A 19903-nucleotide genomic window follows, 5' to 3' on the forward strand; every position below is an offset into this window, starting at 1 on the left:
TATACACTTGTGAGCTAACCTGAAATTTCACTGCCGCCTTCTTGTGTAAAACACAAACAGCTGACTACCTACCCTGTAATACCATCATACCTTTTCAACACTACGAAGGCCTGCAAATGTTAACGGAAGATGAGACAGGAGAAAGTGACTTCTAAAGTACACTTTCAGACGGAGACCATCCTCCCCTTCAGGTCTGTAGAAAGGCCAGGAGAGCCAGGTTTTACAGGCCAGCACAAAGCTTCCACTAGTTTAAACACAAAAAGCACAGCTGAGTGCTTAAGCGGAGTAGATAACACAGGAGTGCTACACGCAGAGAGTGTTTAGACTAAATTGTGGAACAGGAATATCTTAGTTGGGATTAAGTAAATCAAGGAAAACCCAGACCACAAAACATTAACGTATAATTACATTGAATGCAAAATTGATTAGACAGTGAAAGGCATTTCATATTAACCTGAAATAAAAGAAGTTCCTTCTCCTCAAAAAAAACCAAGCTGTTGTCTTCTGTCAGAGTGCTTACGCAGCAGCTTAGGAGGGGCTTTAACTGACCACACTAAAGGTAAAAAGTAGGAATGTCTAAACAAGACTTTTCCCACATTAAAAAACAACGAACCAATTATTTATTAAGAACTACTTATACTGAGTATTTTGAAGTTACATATATTTGGCTAAAATATACTCGGTGACTTCATTTGAAAACCTTCAGCCAATTCTAGCAGTGGATAATAGGGGGGAACTGTTTTTAGTACGGCTTAAGCAAGCACCGTGGTCACGCATACTGATTCTCAGCAATACAAGATGGGTGCCACAGGATGGCACTCAATCTCAGATTATCAGAAAAACTAAGTATCAAGAACAAAGGCTCTACTCACAGGCCACTACTTCCTCCATGATGCTTTTTTTTTTTTTTGCATCCCCCGTAAGCAGAAATCCCTCTACCCCATTCCCAGCAAATTCAGCTAGACTGCAGGATCTTGCTTATTTTTCTTCCCTCTGGCTCTCAGTCACTGTCACAAAACTCCCCACCAGATGGGAGGGGAGCAGAGAACTCCCTGGGGAGCCCGCAGTAATGGTGGTGGAGAGCTCAGACAGCAGGAGGTGCTGTATGTGCCATGTGTTTGGCACCCCCTCCCCCAAAATCCATGACCAAGCACATTATTTGTATCACATAATCAACCCCCAACAAAGCAAGGCCCTCTGATCCATGTCTGTTATGAATTCTTGTCTCCCAGATGGTAGGTCAATGGCTCATTTGTCTTTTGGGCACAATAAGAGTCTCCTAGCTTAGCGAGGATCAAGAGTTAGGGTACCGGAGATAAAACCTGGATGCTTCTAGTGATGCAAAATACAAATAAAGAAGGTCGAAGACATGTGCTGCAGGAAGAACATAAATACCTGTCTCTGAGTAAAAAAGCAGATTTAAACCAGAAACATTTTCACAAGCTTTTAGTGTAAAAAAACCCCGCGGCTCTAATTTCTAAGCAGCAGTCGGATTTACCCGAAGCCATACGCGTGCAGACAGAATCAGCGTACTCAGCGTTAACAAGTTGATGTCTCCTTTCCCATTTTTGGCATTGAACCTCCTGGATCAGCCCTGCCATAGTGGCCAAGCTGTGTCAGAACTGACAAAAGAAAAGGTCACAAAAGAAGGGATGCATCCCAACTTTTGAAAAAACTGTGTTTCTCGACACTGTTACTGGTTTGATTCCTGCCTGTCGGCAGCCAAAACCACACCGCATTAATTCCTTTTACAAGGGTACAAAACATTGTTATCTTTTCATGCTAAAAAACGTACCCAAAACAGGAGTTAAGGATTTGTAAACAAAGCTGCAAAACCTACAGTGAAATGCTAGACTTGGAATTTTTGTTCAGTTAAATATTTGGTCCAGCTGCAGAGCCTGCGGATTTATTTATTTTTATTTCAAGGCGAAAAAAGAACATGAATTCAAGTGTCTTCCTGAAATACAGGCTCAGTCCAGCCCATTCGCCTGCTGTATCTTGGACAGACTCAGCCAATAGTTAAGGACAGCTTTTTCTCCGTACTCCACGGTCTCGGAGGGAGAGCAGGCCTCTGTGCTAAAAAAAGCTCAGCAGCAATCCAAAACAAATTCAGAGGAAGCTGCCTCGCTCTGCACTTTTTTGAGGACAAAATAAAGGTTATAAAGTCTAAACCTGCCATCCCGATCCAGATATGCAATTCCTTTTCTGTTATTGCAGTAAGCAGACGAGAGAATCACACCCATAACAAATGAGATGGGAGAACAGCACCCGCACATTAACAGAGCTGAAGATGCATCAGTCTAATTTTTTTTGGTTCTGCTGTTGGAGACCAAATCGGCATTTTCAACGTGTACTGTCAAAGCATACGTTGTCTATTCAAGCATTAGAAAGTAAGCACAAAATATTTACTAAAAAATTCTCCCCGAGCCAAATGCTTAGAAAACAGCAGATAAAAATATGGAAGCTATAATTAAAAAAATCACATCCAGACCCAAGGCCAGCCTGAATCATGCTAATAACCCTTCTGTTCGCAGGACAGGTTGAAAGGTGCAGCCTCTGTCCCAAAGAGCCTTTGCAATGATGGACCGTTCCAAGTGAAATCAGACAGCACTAAGTAAGGAACATACTGGAAAAAAAAAAAATCAAGCGTGTATGTTTTGTAGATATTATTAAAATGGCACAGAGACAAATATGCTCAAAATAATCTGCTACAGACTTTGTATTGCACATCTATCAGGAAAAGCAGTAAATTTTAAAGAGGAAACACTGACAAAGGTAGGACTTCTGAAGAGCTACGTCCTAACATCTGATCGCTGTTTTGGTTTCACGCCTGGCAGAACTCTGCCAAAGCAAAATAGAATTTGACATCTTGAGGTACCAGCAAACTTGCTGTCCTAAAAGCAATATTGTAGAGGATATTCCTGCTGTAATACTAAGTCACCTAATCGCTGTCATCAAGAAAAAAGTGCATCTAAAAACACTGTAGAAGAACTTTTGTCAGTAATGGAGGCAATCGGGACACACAGAAGTGCATCTAGAAAATCCCAAGGAACGATCTATAAAGCAACATAACTGCCTGAAGTGGCAGTTTTGACAAATCAAGTATGACCGAAGAAAAATTCTGTAATTCCAGAAGATTCATGACGATTAATTTAAGATAATGAATTTCTAGTTTAGAAATAGGCATTCCTAAACTCTTACAGCCACTTAATTCCTACTAATGGATTACTGGTTTTGTCTATATTGGAAACTAACTTTAAGTGGTAAGAATATTGTGCCTGAAGAATGGCAAAAAAAAAACCCCAGGACTATCGCTGTATTTTAGAGAGTAACAAAGTACTAAGAGCACAACAAAAATACAACTATAACGACTCGGCAAAATAAGCTGCCAGGTGTGGACCCTGTGTTGGGTTGATGGTTGGACCTGATGAGCCTAGAGGTCTTTTCCAACCTTAACGATTCTATGATTCTATGACCCAAAATACTTCAGCCTTCCAAATCTGCAGCAGTTTTGATGTGACAAATTCATAGGTTTATAAGATGAGAAGTTGTGAGGTTCTAAGTTTACAGATCAGGATTTTATGTTGAAAATGCAAGCCCTATATCTTTCTGACAAGATGAGATTTATCGTCCTTATTAATGCGTCATTATTTAGTTAGCATCAATGTTCATATGGAGGAAGTCGTAAGATTGAAGGTCATGAAAATACCACACTTAAAGATTTACAATAACCTAAATACACATATAAAAAGTAACCACAATGTCAATCGTGCTTTTTATGAAGCAAAGCTTATATATCTAAAATTTTATCTTTATGTTGGTAGAGTTTAAGAACGTATTTAGTAACTTGAGAAATAAGCTTCAATTCTGCAAGAATAAAGTCAGTTTTCTTCCTTGGATTTGAAAACTGAAAATTTCAGGTCAAGGTTGAGCAGACTGAGCCAAACCAGGAAACAGATGTATCCTTTATCTTGAAAAGGGGTTAAAAATTTACACTGCAATAAAGATACTGTGTCAATCAATACAGAGAGCAAGTATTCTGAAGGTGCGTGGTACTTGAAACAAGAGCACTAAATCCCAAAGATTAAATGAAGTGCACATAATATTAATATTGTGCAGTTTACCAAGGATAACGTAAACCCAGGTATAAACTACTGCTTATCTCTGCATCTACTTGGTTAAAAAGCGATTAGCAGGTCAAGATACAGCACGCCTCTGCCACTTCCACTTTCATTGGAACTGTGTTCTCCCACTTCAAATTTGGAACAAATTTTCTTTGAAAAACCTCTATGACACTGCTTTGGTTTTAAGCTAAGATTATTAAATACTCAAAGTGTACAAATGCATATCACCAACTTCAGTTAAAAGATGCTCAATCCTTTAACTGCAGACACTGGCTGGAGAGCTATTTTTAATAGTCAGATTCACCCACCTTACCACCGAGAGCCGTTTTATCACAATCAAGGACCCAAACTGCACACTCAGATGATCTAGTGACAGATGTAGATGTATGCTTACATATCATTTTGAATAGCGTTTTCAGGTTAATGGAATACTAATTTTCTCAGGAGTATATCAAATGCTTAAGCACAGCAACAGATCTAAATTCAGCAATGGATCCCATCCCCACAAAGTTAACACACAGGTAAACACAAGCTAACCTCTACCAAATACATGTCCTAGAACAGCCACATTTTGATCAGATCAGTTTTGAGGGAATATTTTTAAAAAATAATAAAAAAAAACCAAACCAAAACCAAACCAAAAACAACTTACTGGACAAAGAAGAGAAACTCTTAAGCTTGTTGTAGCTATTTCGCTGTCTGGATCGGCAGTCAGCTTCTCTTTAACTGTTATTTGAAAGAAGAAAGGTTTATTTTACAGTTGATTTACAACACAAATTGGACGATAGAGAAATAAAACAAGTCTGTAACTGTGTGCTAAATTATCAGTTTGCCATATCTACTGAAAGCAAGCAGCAGTGACTATTGTTTCTGACTCATGCAATAGCCATGTAACATAAGCAGTTTTTACTCTCTAGAAAGATCATAAACAATGATTCAAGAAGGTGAAAAGCAGGAAAAGCTCATCTTAAACCAAGATCCCTAGAAAATTTATTTATACAGAGGTGTCTCTTTTCATATACATGCAATTTTGTACTTGAAAGTTATTTAAAATCTACCAACAAGATGAGCCACACTGACTTCACTAGTAACTTCAAGGACGTTAAAAAAGATGTTAGTAACTCTCACATGGGCAAGCACCGCTGTAAACCTCTGAAATACTCATCAAGCAACCCTGTGACTTAAAATTGAAAAGCAAATTGAGAAATAGGAAATCAGAAGTTCCCTAACAAATTCTGGGATTTAAATAACCTGCAGTTAAATATTGCAGGGAAACATTAGCACTACAGAAGTCTTCAATCGCTATCCATCCTCTACTTTATACGTATAAGGACTGTTTTATAAGCGGTCATAGGTTAAATAAGTTCCACGATCTTCCTGCTCTATGAACTAACTAGTCCTACACCCTCAATTCTCACCTTCTATACAAAGAGCAGTAGCCACCTGGAAACTCTCTACATTTTTGCGCATTTAAATCCTCATCCTGCATTAGCACAAGCCAATGCCCCCAGCACTACATACCACTGGCTTTGTAGTATTTACTGGTGGACCAATTTCTTCCCTTTGGGGGAAGGTCCTGTGCTGTGTACAATGCTCATTATTTGAGCATTAAAGAGTATGACCAACAGCTGTCAGGTGTTGGTATTTTCACCCTCTTCCTGAAAAAGAAACATGCAGCAGCTCTTGCTTGCAATTTTATTATACAAACTTACCCCAACATGTACTTGTCAGAGAAACAACAAAGCAGCAAACCTCACATTTAAATTTGGAAGGGGGCTGGGAGGAGTACTGTGCTAGACGCTCTCTCTCCAGGAGCTCTCCCCACAATACCGTGCCAAAGGAACAAAAACTGTGTTGATGCAGACTTCCCTCCAGCATGTCAGCGTCAAGGTTCGGCACCAGGCATTTAGTTCAGCTTGCTTGAGGTACTGAATTACCAGTTAACTATATAAATACAGTTGTTCTATTCTGAAGAAACAAAGCCAGTACGGCTGAACTGAAAGAGATTCTCTTGCATTTTTCCCTTCACAGTGTCAACAGGGTTCCTGGACTGGCTCCTAGTACAAACAAAGGCCTCTGAGTCTTTGAATTGGAACTGAATACAAAGAACACCACTATCAGATTCTCAAAACCCAGAGAATTGTAGGAAGTCCAAACCTCAGTTAGTACAGTCCTTTTTCAAATCTCCTTTTACAAAAGCTATTTCTCCTTTTTAAACAAGTAGTACATCAGACATACTTAGTGCTCTAGAATGATCGGGGTTCCGTATTCCTTTTGCTCGCAACCTCTGCAGTAACACCGTAGAGGACAGCTGCTTTACGAGATAGACTGCCATGGAATAGTTCTAGAAAACAGAACAAAAGATCAAAGTAAAAACCGTTTTAATCAAAAGATAGCTCGTGTTCTATACAACGCTTATGCAATTTGTTATGTGATTACAGGGCACTGTTTCTAAAGCAGCTACAAGAGTTTATACGGCAATTTTTCAGACCAGAGAAAACCCACCGTGCTTCAGAAAGTTCACGGGGCTGGAGTTTTAGAGATGCAACAAAAGTGACTTCACGCTTCACTGAGATTACATTTAGCTGCAAACCAAGCTACTAAAAGAGCATTTAGGACACTTCTGGAAGTTTTATATCTAACTCGGGATACACAGTCTACAGCCCATTTAAGAAGGGTAACTTTACATCAATATTGTTAGGTACCGCAGTTGCGTCAATACATCTAAGGGAAGATGTCAGGTCATATATGATCAAAACTTTTTTTTTTTTTAAATAAAAACTTATTTCATTATCAAAATAGGAAAATCCGCAGTAATGCTCCTCCAAAAGCAATACATAAAAAGATGCATCATCTGCAGTATTTCAGTCGGGAAGCACTATTCAACTTTCTCTTTTCTTACCTTCCTGTACTTACTGCCTATGAAATGCTAACGCTACTTCACTACAGAAGCTTAACAGAAGTCAGTCAAAGAGTTCAAGAGTTCAGTGGGGCCAAAATGTACTCCAGCAAATCTAGTCGGAGCAGGCAAGGAGTCACCGCTCCCACCCGTCTGTCCTTCCCCTCTTGAAGAGGTTAGGTCACTTCCCCGCCTCGGTCTCAACAGAACTGACCATGCAAATGTTCCTTATCAATGTCAGCAAAAAGCCAGGGATGCTCACTTCTGCCACTACAGAAGATAATCTGGCATACAAGCAGGTCAGATGCAGACCAAACATCAACTCTGCCAGCTCCCCTGTGAGGAGGGTAAGCCTTCCCTAGAGGGACAGAGCAGGAGCGGCAGGAGGACCGGCTCCTCCTGGCATCACTAATGGATTTCAAACCACAGCCCGAGGTTTCTGAAGCTCTCGTTTTTCTTGTAAGCTACTAACAACGGCAGGCAATAACTATCTTTCTAAAAACATGGTATGGTACTATACATTCATCAGCAACACCCATCGCTCCCTCCCACCCCAAAATGGAAAGAACAAAATTTGTGTTCTCACACCAGGGTACATCAATTACTTTTAAATATAAACAGTATTCACTAAACCTGTAGCTGCACCCACATACTTTAAATTGAAAAATGAAAGTGTTTGCCCAGCAACTGCCACGTATGTTTCCACAAACAAAACAAAACAAAAAATGCATACAATTGTGACATCTACCATTATTTAGGATGCCACCAGAATCCAAAGATGGACTTTCAGTAATATATCTTGCCATGAAATTACACAAATTGGAATAGCATCAGAAACATCGCGTTTTTAATATTTTATTCTTACAATGAATGCTTCTCACATCGTTAAAAACCACTACTGCTTTAACTTGTTTGTTTAATGCCTCAATTAGTATAGAAGTTAGAAAAATGGTAATTAACATTGTGAAATTATTTACCGACAGCTTGAATCTACAAAGCTAGGAACTTGCCCAAGGCATCTTGTACAGAAGGCTCTTGAAACAGATTGTGTAAAAATCACAATTATGACTTCAGGAAAGGTAGAGTACACCCGTTGAGACATGCAACTGACTCTTACGGGAAGGGGAGGAGGAGAATTCAAATTTCGTACTATACAGGCACATCCAAATATAAAACTCCTCCTCACATTTAACCGTCAAGGTCTCAAACGATCACTTCAGGAAGCGTTACCTCTCACGAGTGGGGAAGTTCTGACTGACAATTAATTCTCATGAAACACACTAAGAATTTGCCACTCTCTTCAGTTTTCTACTGTAAGTCACAAGTTAGCCAATACGGTTTTTGTAAGTGAAATATCTATGAAGCCTCAGAAACTAGCTAGTTCACACGAGACTAGCTTAGGGTCCACGCAGACTTGTGACATTTCTTTTCCCTAGATCCTCACTGGTGTTCTTAAGCAAAAGTGCAGCACTGTATTCTGAGCAATAACCAGGATTCATCAACTTGCGTGTAGGCACTTCTGCAATGCAAATCAAAACAGGTTCATTTTTAAATGCTTATTTCTGATACCTGCAGTTCTCGTTACATAAAAGGAGGTTTTAAATAAAAAAAAAGAAAAAAATAATCCAACCATCATTTATTCTATAATCTGAATGGAGACTGTTTTACGCTCCACAAGAAATTCATCATGAAATACCATTGTGATGTTTTATAACTGGCTATTGTGCATGATTGGGCTGTAAGCATTTTTCCACTCTGGCTCAGGAATCCTGGGCTTTGCGCACTGACAAATTCTTGGACAAGGTTTCATCTCAGGGCAACTCTCGGGACTTCTAAAACCAGGATGGTTGCAATGGCAAAGCCACCGTTTTTCAAGTACATGTTGACTCTGTAACATGTATCTAGCAGGGGTTTTTTTGCCATCAGTGAAAGCAGCGCACTAATTCACAGACTAATTTATTGAAGTAACTTTTTGCAGCATGTTCCAGATTTAATTAGCCCAGTGGAACATCAGCAATTTTATAATACCAATTGTAATATTCTCCCCACAGACACAAAAAAAGTTATAAAAACATGACTTTTTAAATATTAAGTATAAGGATAGCAGTTACAAGAACAGAAATATAAAAAAGGCAAACTGAATCTCCTGGGCCCTGCTGAGTTGCTATGCTTTGTGTCCACGTTTACACAGTTATAAAAGACCACTCTGTGCTGAACGTCACATGCAAGTTACAAGTTGACACCAAGATAAGGTTTGTCAAGCCCCCAAAATCCGAAAGATCTTGAGGTCTGAAGTTAAGACAAAGTTGTATAGACTGTCTTCATCTTATTACCTGGGCCCTCAATGAGTCACAAAAATAGGCAGGTGGGGGGTGAAGAGGGAGAGGTTACACGAAAAAGATTTGAGGGCTACTGATCTAAGGGAACATGTCATATCTGCCTAACATAAAGCAGTACAATCAAAAGAAGGAACAGTCTACTGCTAAACCATAAAGGATTTTCTGCACAATTAAACTTGCTTATCTTTCACATCTTTCAAACAGATGCCAAAGCAGAAACTAATAAGCCTTAGACAGCATGATGTACCAAAGTTACTTACTCTTCCAATTTCTGCAGTCCATGAAACAACGATTGTGTTTGGTACCGTCGTAGATAATCTGACGAGTGAGGTAATGTTGATTGGTCGGCTAGGTCGCTTTGGTTCAACACCATTTTTGGTTGGTGGAAGATAGCCCTAGAAATCAAAGTATTTTTTCCCCTCAGCAAAGATGAAAAGAAATACTGCTTTTGCCTTCTTCCCCTCTCACCACAACCCTGCCCCAATAAAAGCTGAACCAGCCTCCCTCTTCTATTTAAAGACAGATATATAAAAATAAATATATATATATATAAATCAGACAATAAAGTATCAGGTGTTTCACAAGCTCTTTCTGCTTACACAGAGCCTTGCACTTTCCAAATCCAAATCCTGCCCACCAGGATATTAAAAGGCACCTTTGCCATCTCCCCCTTCTCAGTACTGCTATTCCAACTTGCCTGGCTAACCTTGCCCACTGCCCCAGCACTGTAAGCTGACGTTTTTCTCTTCAGTCCTGTTGGTCAGTGACGGTCTATTCCCTGCACAGACGACCTCTAAAAGAGTCCAACTTCAGCCAGACTCATTGGATGTTTGTCAAACAAAAATTTACTGTTACTTTTTTTGAAAATTAATCTTCTGGATCTGCTGGCTGGTCTCCTGAGAAACAGTTTACTTAACTGTATTTTCCATTCATCCATCTTCATTCAAATGCTCCAAAATGCGAAAACAAAGGTTAGGATGAATTCTCAGGCTAATTTCTTACAGACAGTTCCCTAATAATGCTATCTAATTATGTATATCAAAATAACACCTTACTTACTGGAAGGCTGCATGGTTTCCCATTTACTTTCACACACAGATTGGGTGGGAAGTGATCTTCTTGTGGACAACTGGTTTCTGATAAACAAAACCTAAAAGCAAAGAATTTCCATCATCTTTCACTTCTCAAGTGATTTAAAGATCACCTCTTCCTAGAAGGATATTTTTTTCCTCTCCACTGAGTTATGAAAGCATGGCAAATCTTGCTAAAAACAGCCCTCAAATTAGCTGTACAGATCATTAAGCAGGGAAGCCCCCCAAAATTACAGGTTTGAATCAAGATGGCTGTAGGTTCCTCCTCAGATTTCTTGAATTGCTCAGACCGACTCTGACTCATTCAGTTATGCAGGTTCCTGTTACAAAAGATAGATCACCCGAATTTCTTTCCTACCATTTCTCCAGCGTGACCTCTTGATACAAGACTAGGGTTTCACAAAATATACAATCTCTTCAACTGTTAAATACACCAGCTTTAGCCACAGCACCAAATGCTATCCCCATGCCTATGTCAAGCCTCTTACTTAAGTTCAGACAGTTTTATTTATTTACTTAAGTTCAGACAGGCTTGTTTGCTGCTGAAACCACAATAAGACACACCCTTCCTTGTCCTAAAAAACGTGTGTAGGCCAAGATCACAGACAATAGGCGTTCAAAGGGCCAAAAAGAGCCCCTCAACTCCACTGGTTTTCCTCCAGGGGACCTGCCCCATCCACACAAATGTACCATCACATCAGGGTATAGCTATTCAACACGGCTGCACCTCCCAGGCTGCTGCTCTCAAAAAGGGGGAGCTACCTTCTGTCCCTGTTTTCCCCCGTGCTCGCCTCATCCCTTCATCCGTCTGACCCAACGCCAAGCCAACCTGACCTGCTGATGGTATCCCAACAAGCAAGACCCAAAAGCAATCGCTTTCTGGCTGGCGAGTTGACAGTTCACTATGCCCCCAGGTCCAGGGGTTTGAAAGGCAAGACAGTCGTTTCTGACAACAGCAAGCTCTGAACTCAACTCTGCTCACAGCCCTCCGCAGAATTACAGGGAGACATAGGATTTAGTCAACTAATGATACACTTGCCAAAACCTCTAAAATAACCAACAGGTTAAGACCCCGTCTGGTCATTCCCAGAGTCTTGCCTCCCATTGCCTAAAGAAAAGCAGACCTTGGGTTGCCATGCCCAGCAAATACTGTGTTTGACATCTCTAGTAGGAAAAATAATCCTCCCTGCATGCAGATTTTGAAGGCCCAGGCACCTGGAATCTGACAGATGTGGAGTTAAAGGAGCATACACACAATCTAAAATAACAAAATGAAGAAAATCAGCCAGCTATAGCTAAGTACATGCAGTGTTCTGACACGCCAGGTATCAGGCCACCAGCAACTTCAGGAAAGCTGCATATAACAAGGACAAGTAGTTAAGTCTGCCCTTTTCAAAGCAGCCAACAGCAAGCTTTTCTCAAGGACACAACTGTATGAGACCCTTCTCCATAAATGAAAGCCCAACCTGCTGGGGAGCATCTCTGATATATTTAAAAAAAAAAACCAGGACCAAGAACAGGAGATACAAATACATACCTTAGCTGGACCTGTACTGTGAAGTCACATTTGGTCCCAGAAATATCCCTAAAAACAACAGAACACAGGTTAAAACATATTTTTTACACCACAGGTGCATCCAATTTTTCTCAGAGATTGCTGTAAGTTCAATGTATGTAAACCACACCTTCCGGTATCTAGAGTGGCTACCACACTTCCCTCCTCCTGGTCAGTCAAACCACCACTCTCAAGACACACTAAAACGTACGCTTTTTATTTTTCAAGGTAAATAAATCAATTACATTCTCATCTGACCTCTACCACTTCCTCTTTTTTTTGTATACTATAAAGAAAATTCTGATGGGTCACTATGAAGTACCTCTTTACAGTGAATAAACATAGAACTTGACAAAGGATCTGACTGATGGCGAGAAAGGGCTTCAGGAAGGAGAGTTATGTATTTGTACAGGAGAGACCTGCCCAGTACTCACTGGACAGTGGTGGTATTTGTCTTCTCCTCACCCTTTTCCTCTCCATCAGCTTAAATACAAAGGAGAAAAGAATTCCAAGAAAAGTATTCTCTGCGGTGCTACACACACACCTGCGTGCTTTAAGATCACATTTCAAAATGAAAGCTGTTGTAAGCTAGTTCTTTTTTTAAAATTTATTTTTATTTAAATACTGTATTACTGATCAAACTCACTCACATTGAACTGCTGATTTGCTGCACTTGTTGTGGCGTCAGTGCAAATGCAAAGCAGGTTTCTCGAAATCGCTGACTATTATCTGACGCTAGAAGAAAACAAGAGATCATCACTTTAAAAACAGCAGAACGATCTCCTTTCATTAAAGTGTCTACATATATACACACACATTTTTAAAGCAAGCCCAATAGCATGACACACATCTGTTTCTGCAATTTTAGAGCCAACAAGAAAGTTGCCATTTAAACCCTGCTGTAAATGAAAATACAATAAACAAACTTTATATGCATATAAAGTATACATTAAAAAATATGATACAGATAACCGCAAAGCTGAGATAAATCAGCTTAAGACTTTCTATCAGTCATGGTAACTTAACACTAAATGTTCTTTGATATTAAATAAAAAAAGCCTTAAGAATTCTCATCAATCACTTTATTTCCTTTAACACCCACGATCATGGACGAGCCTGTAAATGTATACAGAGTGACCGAGAAGTACAACACATGGAACTTCTCATGTTTCAGTCAGGTATTTTATGGAGTTCAATGCACCAAATATATAATATGCAAACAACTCATGAGATACGCAAGTATGAAATCTGGTTTTCAAGTCGTCCAACTCTGTGCCACAGTGCTCCGTAACGAAACAAACTACTTAAGAACTAATGCACCTGCTGAAAAAATCAAAGTAGTGTTAAACATCTCCAAAAGAGCGCTTATATCTAATACACATCCCTTCAACGGGGCTACACGCACCGCTGCGGTACAGAACCACACACAAAGGCAATGGAAATGGCTTTAAAAAAATAAATAAAATAAAATTTAAAGTAAAAGAGAGAGAAAAGCATCTCCCCAGTGAACTGTTCAACATGCTCACCAACACATGTATTGAAGTGAAAGTTGTAAGAAGCTTGCCATTCAATTTCATTACTCGTAATAATTTTATAAGGTTATGAATAACTATATTGTGTATTAAACACTCGATAAATTTATCATTTTTTGTTTTACTATAATACACTTCCTGACTCATCCCTGAGTGACAGATGAGCGAATACTTCAGGGTGATACTTGAGATATTTTGTTAAAACAGCATGTGGTAGGTTGGAACCAACAATAGAATAGACATTGACTCAGTATAAATATTAGCAGGAGCAATCTCACAAAATTACATTCATATCTTTCTTGTATGACAATGCCACAAGATCTGTACATTTTATTACATTATATGCAACAACCACATGCAGTTCATTATCAGTTGCTCTAAAGACAGATGGGCAAGAATAGGTAATATATACCAAAGAGCAACTTCTGTGAAAATACTAGCAACAGTAAATCTTTTTAAAAGCATTAAGTTATACAAAGACCTTTTTCTATTTTTATAGGCATATATTTCCTCTTTTTTTTTTTTCCCCAATAATAAATTCTACCGTAATGTCCAAAAGCACCATCTGGGCTAGGGTGCGGCACGCAGCCTCAAGTTAATGTTTAGTTAGACACTCATGCCTCCAACACCTATTTCTATTTTAATACATTTTTCAATTACATGTCTTCAAATGAGAAACACGCAGGGCTTAAAACGGCAGCCACTCATGTTATCACAGTGTAAGAATTTGCAGGAAATACAAACACGATGTATACAATTAACAATGAAAATCTGTTATAATATTTGGTCTTCAATATAATTTTACACTTATTTTTAGTTATAAATTGAAAGATCAGAATTATATACTGTAATCAACAAAAGATGAATTAGCAACGCCAATGCACTGCAGACCAGAAAACTGAATGCATTCAGGTTATTATTTCTTATTTCCACATGGTTAAAGGTGGTCTTCAACTGTCAGTTTTATTTTCCTCCCGTGTATTATTTGATTTACCCTAGAAACTGTCAGTTCTGGCTTTATCAGAGTAGCTCTGGGAGGTCTTTGCAAACATTTGTTGTGAATTTCAACACCTTTACTTGAAAAACAAGGCTGATGAACATTTAACTAAGGCTACCTTCATTTAAAACTTAATTATCCAAAGAAGTTAAAGAGCAATTTTCAAAAGTCTAAACTCAGATCTCCCCAGAAATCTTCTTCCCTTTCAGCTGCTCATCTTTTTTGCCTTTATTTTTTTGTTTGTTTTGCAGCATCCTCAAATGTAAAGATAAGAATCAAGCAGGTAATATGGCTTTTTGCAAGCTGTAGAAAGAAGGGAGGAGCAAAATAATTGTTAGCAAAACAGCACAACTCCAGAAAATTCAATCCTTTTCCTCTGTTTGTTACTGGTTGGTATTAATGCAAGATGCGTTTTTGCTAAACAGTGATACGTGATCTCGAAAAGTGGGTTTCTAACTTCTATATTTAGTTTCATCATGCTCATTGGCCAATTAAAGCATTATAAATTAAAATGGCAAAAAATAAAGAAGTATGTTCTTCAGTGGTGACACAAGAGCTTTCGTAATTCCCGTTTTCTTCATAAGCTATAGTTCGGGCACATTTACAAGCCAGTAAATAGCCTCTGCTTAAATCTTAAGTTTTCACAACAGCCGCTTCAAACTTGTACTGTTAAAACACCACAGAAATCTGAGCATTACGAGTAACTGCGCTGTGCACGTTACAGTTAATGAACTTACTCTTTAACTAGAGTCCACCTAAAACAAAAAAGGCAAGGAGGAAGGCTTTGGGGTTGGGGGGAGGCTGGCTGGTCGGTTGGTTTTAACACTGTCACTTTCGACTGAGAACAAAAAGGCCTCCAACATTTCTTCTTATGCTGGCTATTAAGTTCACATGCACTCATCTTAATAACTGTAAGCAAAAGTCTGTGAGCTGATAGATCAATGGTCCCCCCCAGTGATCGGAGATGTACTTCATCACATGCCGCTTGATCTTTTCTTAGCTGTAAAACAGCATTAATATACACAAGCCGTGTTTTCAATACATTGCTTTTGTGTACAAGCAATCATTGTGATTACCACGGGAGCACGGCCAAATTGCAAAGAAGGAAGGAACAACTAAACAACTTGTTAATTAGGCAAAGACGATCCAAAAGTCAATCACAGGATTCCAAAACCCTTGACAGATTGAGCAGTAGAGACAGAGGAAGACAGACAAGAAGCTACGTTACTCTAAACTAGAAGACAGCTGCAGTCAGGCTCTTGAACTAGTATTAGGATACAGCTCTGCCCCTTGGACGTGTAACTACCAACTGGAAAAAGAGCAAATTTAAACACCAATTGCCCAACTTAGTGCATGCTACCATAAGAAAGTCTTACCTTTAGGAACAGGCACCTTCCAACAAATTATAAAGACAGAATTTGACTCTTTACGTATGGCACAATATTAAGAAACAGCGAGAACAAACTATGCAATGAACAAACACAGTCAGTTTAATCCAAACACAAAACAGCTTGTAAAAGAGGTCAGGAACAGTGAAAATACTAGGCTATCACAGAGGAAAACATGGTTAAGGTTTACAAGGGCTGTCATGGTTAAAAGCATTACTTCCATTTTCCAGCTTTCAGTTAAGATCCCGCAGTTGCCGCTCTAACACCAACGCACCGGGACAACCTCCACCTGCCCGTGCTGCGGGAACCCGGCCCCCCGCGCAGGAACAGCGTTTGCCAGCCAGGCTGCAGAAGGGAAGGGAGGGCAAGATATACCCTCCAGCTGCAAAATCACGGCAAGTTAATTCAAGCAGAGGTCAGCTAACTACGGCAAGGAAAAGTCAACAGCTTCATAAAGACTCTGCCTACCATACCAGAAAACCAACTGCCCGTTTGCTGTGCTGCCTGACGTGCCATTGCAAACCAAAGCTGCGAGGGGGTTTGTCTTGGAGGGGATGGGGGACACAGAAGGGGCAGGTTAGGGAGGAAGACCTTGGTTGCAGGCCTGGGGCTTGCCTGGGAGGAAGTGGGATACACGGCAAACAAAACCAAAAGCATCCTCTAGAAGGGAGACAAAATACTTTTTTTCTTTGTGGTTTTCCCTAATCATCTCCCATTTTTTTCACGCAATCTTTTTATATCCGTATCTATTGTTTCTAGATCCACTTACCCTACAAACGATGCATGAAAATTTCAACAAAACACATTAAACAGTTCACTTTGCAGCTTTACTATTGAATACTGGGCTCCCAGGCTCACCTATGACTATGCAAACTCCCCTGGTTCTAAGGTCTTCAGACTTTGGAAATCTGGAATTTAAGTGTGTAGAAAAGCTAACGGGTTTCTATTAATCCATCTGGTGCATCTGCTGTGTTTAGGAACACCGAACAGATCCTGGCAAGTCAAGCACATCATTTACTTTTAAAGTTCTGGAGTATGACCTAAAGCAGAAATATGCAAATATACAGTTTTATACAAGAAAATCATTTTGATGGTTAGAAACATGCAGCCATGCCTTGCAAACAACTATTATTATTTAACAAAAGAAAGGCAAAAATAGATCTCCAATTGAAAACCGAGTGGATGAAAATAGAATTTATAATCTAATAAAGCTGGAATCTAGCCAGGACAACAGAGTTAATAATGAACATTCTTAAGAAAGCTGCCAGGAATGCTTTTTTTAGAGGGGTTGGGTTTTGGTTTGGTGGGGGATTTGGGGGGTTGGTTTTGTTTTGGGGTTTTTTTGCGGGGGGAGGGTTGGTTTTCGTGTTTGGTTTTTTTTTTTTAATAACTGAATTATTAAATATTATAACCTTTTCTTTAGCACTCGGAATGGTACAGAGCTTGGAGGATTAGTCAGGAGAGGTTTATAGGCCATGTCTCCTTTGCAATCTCAGAAAGGAGGTACTATGCACAAATGTCTAATGGACTTTATTTTTTTTTAAATTACTGTACCTTTGTTCTTTATAAGTAAATTTAAAAAAATATAAATCACAAGCATCACTTTACCTTGCTGCTAAAAAATTTCCTGAATAATTGAGAGATTTGAAAGGGCAGGTTTTGAAAGTATAATAAAAAGCTTTTCAAGCAGACTTATGTAATTAAATGGGTGTCAACAAGAACAGTTTCAGACAAGCCATATAAAAATCCACTTCTCATCTTACTGGAATCTTACCATTTTTGAGGGGGTGCTGAAGGGGGGCGGGCAGAGTGTTTACTACTTCCTCATTCATCCAGCTTAAATCCAGGAAAGGCAATGAACCAAATCCACATTTTCTTGTAATCACACACAGGTATTTATTAAGAACCAGCACAAGCTCAGGTCCCTTGCCTCTGCAGGTCCCCAACATTAGTACAACACACTAATATGCCTAAAACATTGCAAAAACATTACAGAGCAGAGTTTCTTCTGCAAAGCTATTCTTTTTACCGATTCACTATCACCACAGTTTCCTGAATTATTTCATGCTTACCTCATTCAAGTAATGATCCAAACAGCATATGGGATTGGTATACATTGAAAGCGACCCAATTATGCCTTGCTTGGATACCTTGTTACACATTTCACATGAGTAATAAGTTTTCAAAATTTGAGCAAAAGCTATTTTAATACATAAGAGTATCATTCACAGGACCAAAACACTTAAAATTCTATATGAATGTATATGTGTGTATACACACACACACACGTGTGTGTATAGAGACAATGAATATATTACTTAAGTAATAATAATGATTCATAAAAAACATTTCTTACCACTTTTATTCTTTATTTTGGAAAAACCCTATAGCGCTAGAGTGAAAAAAAGAACTCAGCTTGAGTGGCTGCATTTTCTACAGCTCTAAAAATATTCTGTTCCACCTCACCAGTACCCACGGCTAAAAATAGCCACACAATCTTTCTGCAGTAAAATACCTCTTGCTGTCTTGAGAAAAAGCCAGTCTCTAAATTTCCATTCAAGAACAGATACCTTAAAGTCTTTAATCAATCTTATGTTATTGCATTGTTGAGGTGGCGATGCTTCCTAATGCACCTGCAGCTGACCATCATGCTGCCAACATACTAAGGTTAATCTTTTCCATCTATCATCACCGAGTGCAGCTTATTAAATTGTGCAGGGAATACGTTACCTTCTAATACAGAAAGATACTTGGACTAAAATTAAACTCACACTTTACACGGCAGTAATTACCTAGGTTCAAGCCACAAGAAAAGCTATCGTTGAATTGGCCTACTACCAATGACTTCCAACAAGAGCATGTTTATTCCCGAAGGCAAAACTAGTTAAGGAAGAGTATCAGGACTATAGCAAATTTTTGCTAAATGCTATAAGATAAACAAGAGATGTTTAATTGGTTATTCACTAACCTAACACAGTACATAATTTTGATCAGTTATATTTGTCAAAATATTAGCCAGAAAAAACCTAAACATTGTAGAAGTTGTCAACCCAACACACAAATAATTCTTGCTTATCTTCCCCAGGTAGGCCAGGTACCTCATTTTGTTGCAGCACAGGCATTTTGCTTTTTTCTCAAATAAAAGAAGGCATTGTATCAATTTATGTTCAAACCTCTTTCAAATATCACTGCTGAAAATTTAATACACTGCCTCCAAGCTAGACCCAAATTACTGCATTTAGATTAAGGCACAGAAAACGTTTACCTTTTAAAAAGGTAAAATTTAGACAGGCTTTGAATTATGTTCAATCGCAGCAGCAGCCAGGAAATTCGTAACACAATACCACATACACATAGCTCCTTGTAACGTAGTTTGTCCAAAACCTCTTGTATCAATCCTGAACAGGGTTCATTTATACAACGGCTTTTGGAGGAGAGATCAAATGTCCGTGGACAGTGCACTGCAATATCTGTACGTAAGCAGAAACCAAGCAGCTACGTGGGAGAGAAACAAGAGGATACACCTTAATGGGGGGATCTACAACATTTCAGGATGTATCATTAGCCCTTTTAAAACCACCACAATTTATGAAGTTCTTGGGTAACGCAAGTCTTTATACATAAACACTTCCTTTCTATTAACCACAACCTCTTAGCACCAAGCTCCTGCCATCTTCTGGAATCAAGCAGCCGTACCTTTTAAACGACGACCCACCATACCCTTTATTTCCTGCTACCCATTAAATGCATTCATAGTGGGCAATATCAGGTCTGCCCCAGCTAGACTCCTCCTCGGAGAGCCACCATCTCCCCTGGAAGGCAGGAAAAAGCCTCTTGCTAATTGCTACAGCCCCGTCAGACCAGGCCAAAGCCAGACCCAACGCCTTGGCCAGCTGCATGCCTGACATCTACGAGCAGGGCTGAGGGCAATGCAGAAGCGCAGCGCGCCCCGCAGAAGCCACGGGCTTTGGGAGCTCA

The 19903-nt window shown here is 39.3% G+C and overlaps 1 protein-coding gene across 2 annotated transcripts in view; it reads right to left on the bottom strand.

Moving 5' to 3' along the window:
• Nucleotides 1-19903, bottom strand: part of PIAS1 (protein inhibitor of activated STAT 1) — a 65116-nt gene that overhangs the window by 10411 nt on the left and 34802 nt on the right. For both annotated transcript variants that reach the window (XM_064456026.1, XM_064456025.1), the window contains exons 3-8: nucleotides 12659-12743; nucleotides 11991-12038; nucleotides 10422-10512; nucleotides 9623-9757; nucleotides 6363-6468; nucleotides 4777-4850 (exon numbers count right to left, since the gene is read on the bottom strand). In XM_064456026.1, the coding sequence (XP_064312096.1) occupies nucleotides 4777-4850; nucleotides 6363-6468; nucleotides 9623-9757; nucleotides 10422-10512; nucleotides 11991-12038; nucleotides 12659-12743 (539 nt within the window). The remainder of the gene's footprint in view (nucleotides 1-4776; nucleotides 4851-6362; nucleotides 6469-9622; nucleotides 9758-10421; nucleotides 10513-11990; nucleotides 12039-12658; nucleotides 12744-19903) is intronic.

This window comes from Phalacrocorax carbo, chromosome 7 (genome assembly GCF_963921805.1).
Source record: "Phalacrocorax carbo chromosome 7, bPhaCar2.1, whole genome shotgun sequence".
In the NCBI taxonomy this organism is placed as follows: Eukaryota; Metazoa; Chordata; class Aves; order Suliformes; family Phalacrocoracidae; genus Phalacrocorax; species Phalacrocorax carbo.